The 8,894-nt window shown below is 38.9% G+C and overlaps 1 protein-coding gene across 4 annotated transcripts in view; it reads right to left on the minus strand.

Annotated features, from left to right (window-relative positions):
• Positions 1-8,151, minus strand: part of LOC117960948 (regulator of microtubule dynamics protein 2) — a 37,367-nt gene extending 29,216 nt beyond the window's left edge. For 2 of the 4 annotated variants that reach the window (XM_034899273.1, XM_034899272.1), the window contains exons 1-2: positions 8,048-8,151; positions 3,564-4,018 (exon numbers count right to left, since the gene is read on the minus strand). In XM_034899273.1, the coding sequence (XP_034755164.1) occupies positions 3,564-4,018; positions 8,048-8,131 (539 nt within the window). In that variant the 5' untranslated portion in view covers positions 8,132-8,151. The other 2 variants (XM_034899274.1, XM_034899275.1) reach the window with 2 other exon arrangements.
• Between the last annotated feature and the right edge of the window lie 743 nt (positions 8,152-8,894).

Raw genomic sequence — 8,894 nt, forward strand, 5'->3', positions numbered from 1 at the left:
AAAAGATCACAGGTATAGTTTTTGTTGGCCATGTTTGGTATCAATCAACTCGTCTTCTTATTGGCTACACAGGGATGCTACAAAGGGTTTTGTGACCTTATCTTCTAATTTGTGGGCTCCACTGTCAATCTTTCCCACGTGGGCCCAATGGGGAGTGTGAGATTTCATTTGCTTAGCTTGGGGGTATCTTGAGATAGACTGATCCTATTGGCTGGGAACAACGTTCGTTGCAAACTACACAAGCCAGAGAATGTAACGCGTTCTTTGGTTTTGCTGTACCGTGTTCACGGAAAAAGATACACACGATAGAAACCAATAAATGATGCACTCTCTAGATTTCTCTACGTCAAAACTTGGGCTGAAACTACAAGATTGTGAGGGGACCAGATAATTATGGATTACAAGGCTTGGATATTCTAATACCTTAGGGTGTTTTCGATGTAGGAAACTAAGGTTTTGGGCGATCTTTCACCGCTGTGATTAAAGACACGAGGAGACAGGTAGGAAACATACACTCGATTAGACTCAAATCTTTCTGTGTTTCTTTACTTCAGAACATGATTATCACCGTTGTGAGTCACCTTATTGCTTCGTGTGTGGGCTCGATGGAATCAGGAGACTTTAAGCTTTCAAATTATGTATGGCATGAGCGTGTTTATGACGGTTTAATGCTTACAATTTAGGAAAGAAGTCAGCACTTTCGAAAAACGGCGAGTTTACGTCCCGTGTATGGGAACCGTCCGCCCAAGAAGATAAAGCTCCTTCTTTTAAATAAGTCAGAATATGTTAAATCATAAAAAGTTGTGTTTATTTTCTATAATTCTTGAAAAAATAAAAAGGAAACGTGTTTTGAGGAGAATGTAATTATTCTAGGCTGAGTTTTCCTAGTAACCTTACTAAAAAAGGCTCAGGGTGCTGCAAATGTTGGTTTAATATGAAAATGGCTGGTGATTTAAGACAAAAAATAATAATTTATTGAATGATTCATATCTGAATATGTCCGTCAGTGGCTTGTTGATCTTTACATTGTTAGTTAGTTTCCTAACTTGGCCTGGGACACATTCATACGGTTTCATAAAAAAAAAAAAAAATTATCGTTGCACTTAAAATAACAAGCGTTTTTGTAATCAATTTAGGTCATCCTTACGTCTCATCTCTGTTTTTCCTGCATCTACCGTGTGTGTGTGTGTGTGTGTGTGTGTGTGTGTGTGTGTGTGTGTGTGTGTGCGTGCGCTTCAGTGACGGGGGAACTGAGCAGCCCACTGCAGAGCGGACAGGATTGAAACAGCAGCAGCTTTCAGCGACTTTTGAGAGCAAAAAACGTTACCGTACATTGACGTTAAAATGCGTACAGGTTGGCGGGATGGTCTGAAATGTTTTGCACCGTCTTTTGCTTACACGTTACATGTTGGTAACACCTCTTCTTTCACGTGGAAGGGAAACACACTGGAGGTCACATACGGGTACGGGGCTACATTGCGCATGCGTCGAAATGTGCAACCCCGCTCTGAACCGAGCGATAAGCAAACCCAGCGGTTTCATCAACCGTGCAAGCCCTACTCAGGTCTATCATTTTGCAAATAGAATGAGAAGCAGAGTTGGTAAACTAGGGAGGCCCATAAGAATTTGGATTCACATACCGACCAATGGATGAGATTTTTGAAGTACAAATAAACCGGAAATCAAATTACAGTTTGCCACCTGTTGAGTTATTCATCTGTAGCTTATTTATTGTGTTTACCTACTGGAGTTATGTACATTGAGAAATGACAAGCGCCTGGTGACATTTTGTGGCTGAAGCTGATATTGGTAATTTGTAGATTTAAAGATTCTGCTTAAGTCGCGTGAACCCTTCGGGATCCAAAAAGACTTTTTTTACAAAAAACTAACTAAGAATACAACTTTATAAACACAATACTCAGAAAGTAGGGTTTGAAGTAAACAGTGCTCTACACTTAAATTTATTTTTAAGGGGCCCGGACATTTAAAAAAAAAAAAGGTTATAGTTAAAAGTTATAATTGAAGTTACAATCTTGAAGATCTCAGTTTTGTTGTCTTTGGGAGTTGCATGTGTACAAAAACATCAGTCCACTTGTGACATCGTTACAGAGTGGATGTTCATACCGGTGGGCCCCAATAAACTTTTTCACTCTAATTTTATATGCATTACGAGCGCTCTGTTAGATCTGATATACATTTAAAAACCAACAAAGGTCTTAACATAATATCATTTTGTCATAATTTTGTTGTTTAATTCTACCTTTTAAACAGGCCCTCAAAACTCACCTTTTCAAACATGCTTTTTCCTGCCCAGTTTCCTTTCCCAGTTTTCCTCATTTCCACTGCCCACCTCTCCTGTCCATGCACCTATTTGTTTTCCTTTTCTATGTCAAGTAACATTGTCTGTGTACCTTGTCTGTTTAGTTAGTTTTTTGTATGTATATTCAAAATTGTAAAGTGTCTTTGAGTGTCTAGAAATGCGCTATAAAAAAAAAAGTAGTATTATTTGTAGTATTAGTATTAGTATTATTTATGTATGTAACAGTGTGTGTTCAGTGTACAAATAGGCTCTGTTCTGGCAAATAAATGATCATGGGAGCAACCAAAGTACTGTCTGCATTAAACAGGTCAAAGTCTGCCATGTTGAATTCATATTTGGTTCATAAGGCAAAACATGGACAAACGTAATGAGCTGGACAGATGGGTGTTGCGGAAGTGCCCAAGTGACTGCTACTGTAAATTATGTAACAATCTAGGGACACTGATTCTATTCTACTTAATTTATGGTACTGATCCAGCGAATGCTTTACTGCAATATTGCTTTGGCAAAGAATAACTTTGCAATATTGTTGTAACTCAATGCCACACAGCCAATAGCTAATCTGAGCTTTACACAAACTGGATTGACCCTGGCAATGGAACAACAGACATTAACATGTTACAGAGCAGGACCTTGTCCCTAGTGGCTCTGAACATCTCATCATCTATGCTGTAAAATACTTTTTTATGTCTGAGCTGCAAACAGTAACATGTTTTAACATGACTAAGTGTTGGAATGATCCAGATATTCTTGTTTTAGGATATTCAGTGTCTTTCTTTTTGTCTGCCACACCACTGTCAGACAGGGTGAACAGGATTCAGGTAGGTGAAGTGTGACGTGTGTGTGTGTGTGTGTGTGTGTGTGTGTGTGTGTGTGTGTGTGTGTGTGTTTGTGTGTGTGTGTGTGTATATGTGTATGTGTGTGTGTGTGTGTGTGTGAGATATCCAAGCAAAAATTCTAATTGAAATTTCCTTAACCTACTTTATATCAAATTGGAAATGTTATTAAATCAGGACCTTGTGAATTGGTATTGATACGGGAAATCATTGGCAATACCCAGGCCTAGTTTGGACAATTGGATCATTTGAAAGAATCTGATGTTAGGATACAGTTTTGAGTAAAATATCAATGTCAATTATACACTTCTCAAATATGTATCCTCACATAGGTCTTACCTCACTATGCCCACATCAGATAACGACAGACCTGGAATATTACATCTTGTAGTTATTGAAGTACTCACCCTCCCTCACTCTCTGCTTCCTCTGAGCTCCGCCCCCCAGCTAAGGCATCAGCAATGGCGCCTGCAGCCCTTTTCCTTCGCGTCGGCGTGGTCCTGTGGAGGGGGCTGGCTCGACGCGCCACATCGCGGGCCCTCAGCTCCTCTCTGACTTGGTCCGGCAGTGTCGGCAGGGCATTCTTCAATGACTTCATCTCATCCTTTAGCTCAGACACGCATTGGATCAGGGCCTCGAGACGCTCCAGCACTTCTGCCTGACCGCTGGGCAGACCCGGACCGTCCATCAACATGACACCGGCCCTCGGTTCATTAATGTGGTTGAGGTAGGACCCCTGGAGCGAGCCTCTTCCCCTCGACTTAAGACCCTGGTAACATACCACAGCCAAACCGATGCCAGCCACTCCAGCCAACGCTCCAAGAACCAGCACCTTGCTGTCTGCCTGGGCCATCCTGCAGGCCTGCACAGAACGGACAGAAAGAACAAGGCTTCATCTACTGGTTTCATACACATTTTTTGCCAAACGGTCTGGCAAAAACACAGGTCTTTCCATTAATTTTGTTTCGTCACACTGCAGTGACCAATCATGTAACCAGCAATTAGACTTCTCAGCTTGTTTTCAGCTCTGGTTTGAGGCGGTGTGAGAGTTCCCGGACAGCAAACAGGAAACAATACCAACTTTATCGCTACCACAAAAAATGCTTTAAAGCATTACGAGGGTGATAAAACTCAACACAAGCACTGAAGTGTGCGGGTGTTTGTGTAATAGCTGAATGTTACCTGCAACAACAAAGCACTCGCTATGTCTTGCTTGTCTCTTTTCGTTCTCTCTTTCTCCGTGAAAAAAAGTTACCTTTAAATGTGGTCAAAATGTTATGAATCTATAAACGATTTGATGAAAAACAGTAATCGTGAAATATAAAGTCTACTTGTGCTTTGTTGGGGGTTTAAGAACACAACAGGAAGTAACATAAAATGGACCAACGGCACCACACGTCACTTTTCTTGGTGTGAATGCCCAGGGGCCGTAACATGTAACATGTAACATTAGTAGAAAAAAGCCAATTATAATTTTCCACAGCCTAAGATGATGCCTTCAATTTGCTGGTTGTTTCTTTAAAAAAATACAAAACCCAAAGATATATCAAATCGACAATGACAAAACAATAAAAGAATCGACACTTGACCTGTGACCTGCTTCGAGTGTAGAGTTTATATGCTGTTTATCTTACTCAGGTTGTATGAGTCCTATTATTTTTGAGTGAATTTAAAGCACGTGACTGCAAACCTTTATACCACTTCCAAAACTCGTGGTCAACCAAAAACAACAAACGGGAACGTTTTGTGGAGGTAACGTTACATTTGGTTGGTTCTCTTAACGTTTAGGGAACATTATAACCTGGAGGGAACGTTCCCCAAACGTTAGTTTTTGGTTTGGTTTGGACTAACCTTTAGAGAACCAAAAACTAACGTTCCCTAAACGTTCTGTGTTAGTGGGGAATGGTATGGTGAAGGAAGGCTAATGTAATACACGGCTAAAAAAAGAACGATTAACGAAAAGACCACAACAAAACTTAGGCGGAAGAACTAGCTTAGATAAGTGGATCAACATACTAATCTCACAGTGAGTAAGCCAAAAGTCAAAAAGTAACCAGCTAGCTATAAAAAGCCGTAACTCGTTCAGAAATTCAATGTATGACGGGGTCTCCAGCATGCGTCTACCTACTTACTAACCTTATGCTGTCATTATTAAGCCGTAACGTTAACGTTAGCTAGCTAGCTAGTTATGTTAACGTTAATTATAGTTAAGTGTTCGTCAAACGATTTGCTAACACTAAAAACAAAGTTACTAACCAAGGTTAAACGGAGAAAGCGTTCAAATGTTGACTTTTAGAAATACAGTATCCCAACAACTTGATATCTGAACATGTTATTTCGAAATAACAACAAAATTGGCAATATTAAAGCCCTTACTGTACTGCAAAGGTGGTAAGGAGGAGGGACAGCTGGCTGGTGTAACAGTAAAAACCTTCCGTGTAGGTTCAGGCACAACAAGGAAACGTTTCGGGTTTCATCGCTGCTACATAAAAAGTACTTCTGTTTTATTAAGTTTGGCGCACATCACCAGCAAAAATCAATCAATCGTGCTTGACCATGCTATGACCTCCAACCTTGGAAATCACTGCTGCTCACAGGTGTTATCGGTGTGGTGTGGCATGTTTCCACTGGGTGCCCCCTCCCTCAATCAAAACGGATACAGGTCAAGTGAAAAGGAAATCACATTTCCATTAGGTGTGGTCTGCCTAAGCATGTGTTACTGCAGATGTTGGATAGATTTCAGACCTATCCATTACCTCTTGCTGTCCACCTACTATAGTGGATTAAGGCTTCAGGACCCTGAAAATGTCTAGAAAATAAATGAATGAACATTTAACTTGATCGTGAAATTTGGAACCAGTCCTTAAATTTTGAGGACCCCACTCTGTTATGCTATCTTTTAAAACCTTTTTTTGGGCAGGCTTGTTTTTGTTTTTATGGGTTGGGCGGTAAATGAGTCAGTTGATGAGTTTCGATTAGCGCGAAAATGGATGCTGAGGTGGTCAAATGGAGGCTGGCTTCTGGCAATTACGTTTTGGTTGCACCTTCAAAGACAGCGAAGTCTGAGGTGGGAAAAACTTCTGACCATTTGCATGATGAGAATAATGAGCCAGTGGGTTATGGGAAATGCAAAAGGGAATTTGTCACTGTAAGGCATGTTGATTGAAGCTCTTGATTACAGTCCATCAATAGCCCATATTTTTTGCCACTATTTCATCATGTAAACTGATATTAATTATTGCATTTAATGAGTTTTCCTTCGTATATATTTTTTTATCTGATGTAGCTCAGAATAAATTATTTCAGAAAGACCTAACTTTTAATCACTGCGCTCCTAAATCAAATCAGCTGTTATCCAAATAACTGCACATTTTTATCATTCTTTGTATAACTGTTGCATATCTGCAAATTAGTCTCTCCTAACTGAAATGTAGCTCGCCGTAAAGTCTTTCAAGGAATCAATGCTGTCTACCTAAATTAAATCAGCTGGTGGAGGCGTTCACCTTCCTGCTAAACCAATCAGATTTGTACACAAATTGCAAGGGCCAGTCACAACCCTGCTTTAAAATCTGTTTCTCCCTTTGCTATCAGCTGTCGTTGCAGGCAAAGAGTGCAACTTCATCCCAACCTTCCACCTCCAGTCATCTACTCCATCGGTCCGGCGCCTCCTTCGGTGTGAACTTTGGGCTCTTTCGTCGCCACCACCTAGATTCCATCGGGGGAGGGGGGGGGGGGGGGGGGGGGGGGGTTACGATGGTAGAGATGATCCCTGTATACAAACTATTAGTATAATGATGGAGTCTAATCTCCAAAGACTTAGTACTTGTAAACCTTCTCTCTTGATTTCGTTCAAATCAACTCAATCAAATCAATGTGTTGTAAGTATGGGAGATGGAGGGCATGAAATTGAAAGTGCTGGAGACATGTCCGCCGTGTATCCAATCTCCGCTACGCCCTTGATCATATCCATTTGGAAACATGGACAGTATTTGAGCTTGTGCGTTGACCTTTTTAGTCATGTTCACTGATTCTGCATTCACAGTACAAATATTGTTTGTAAAATGTTCCACAGGGCCTTCACAAATACATGTATTCTGAGTCTGACCAATATGTAGTCTGTTATGAACTAACACCTATAATATCTCTTGTGTTTCTTGATTACAGTCCATCAGATCTCAGAAAAAAAAATCTTTGGCTTATAATTGTTACTCAGATTGTTAAAATAGCACACTTTTGTTATGAAATGTGTGTAAGTGCACAAACAAAATCATTTTGCTCTCATTCTGGATTTGTTCATCCCAATGCACAGCATAAAAAGCAGTATCAAAGGTTTTGATTATTGCACACACATCAAGGTTTGTATTGCACTGGTCAACTGTCTTATTATTCGAAATTGATTGGCTTTATATTGCTATTTTTACGTTTTAATAGTAGAGATATGGATAGTGACAGACTTCACCCTATTTGGAATTTATTGCTTCAGAATTGTATTTCTTGAGAAGAGTTTTCTTTCATCAACTTTATTATCAAAAAATGATTTTGAATAAATAATCAGTAATCAAAGTCAAAGATACAGGGTCCATCTAGGGACATGAATTGCAAATTAGCTTAGGCTATGAATGCTGCGGTGTGTGACATAGGTCTATGCCACATACTTGTCCCAATATTAATAAACTGCAAAAATAACTGCATTTAAAAGGGACTCTTCAATCGTTATAAGGTACTTTACACCTTTAATTTCAAGTTTCCAGTCACATTTGTATGTTTTGCACCTTTTACTTCTGTCTATAATGAGCTATACATCCCAATCTTGCATGTTTTTAACTGAAATCCAATGGTATGCTGCTTTAAATCATGATTCTGTAATAAGAAGTAAAAAACGAAGACCAACCCCTATGATTCCCATGTCTCTCAGTGTGTCCTTCCGGTGAGCGTGGACAGAATGTGCTCCAGCATTTAGAAAGTCACTAAGCATGTGTTATCACATCAGCTGTGTGTGGACTGTAGTCCTTGAACATGGAGCTGTCTTAAATGGGTTTGAATTAACCCATTACTTACAAATGGTGTGGGGCTGGAAGAAACTCGAAAAATTGTGTTTATTTAGATTTTTTGGGGGGACGTTTTTTAAAATCAATTCTTTTCCCCAAAATCAATATTTTTAATAATTTTTTTTACCAATTATTCACCAATTCATGTTCTGATATTATGGCACAGCTCATGGTGACTTTCATATCTGTTTCTGGCAAAACACAGCGAAAGCAAAAAATGAAGAAAATCCATCTTATGTACTTCTTTACAAATGAAATAAATGTCAGACTGACTGACATGTGATGTGCATTCTTCTTAGAAAAGGATTAGTTTTCAGAAATGATATATTGTCTCTAGAAGTGTAAACAAAGTAAAAGAAAATCACAATAGTTAATACTTCTAAAATCGCGACAAATAAAAAATTGCAATAAAGATCAATGTATCGTGAAATAATTGAATCAGAACAAAAGCATGTCGTCCAAGCCCTGATATATTGATAGTTAGTTAAATTGAATTAAGTTACTTCATTGTTTACAAAAAAATTAAATGATAATTGATAATGGCTCCTCATTATTATTATTATTAGGCTGAAATTTATGTTGTTTTAAAAGTGTAGTGTTATAAATTATATCAAGTGTTTGTTAATAATTAGCTTTAAGAATTTGGTTTTACATATTACATAGTGTAAATTAAATTAAAATAATTAAATT

This window comes from Etheostoma cragini, chromosome 17, assembly GCF_013103735.1.
Source record: "Etheostoma cragini isolate CJK2018 chromosome 17, CSU_Ecrag_1.0, whole genome shotgun sequence".
Taxonomy (NCBI): domain Eukaryota; kingdom Metazoa; phylum Chordata; class Actinopteri; order Perciformes; family Percidae; genus Etheostoma; species Etheostoma cragini.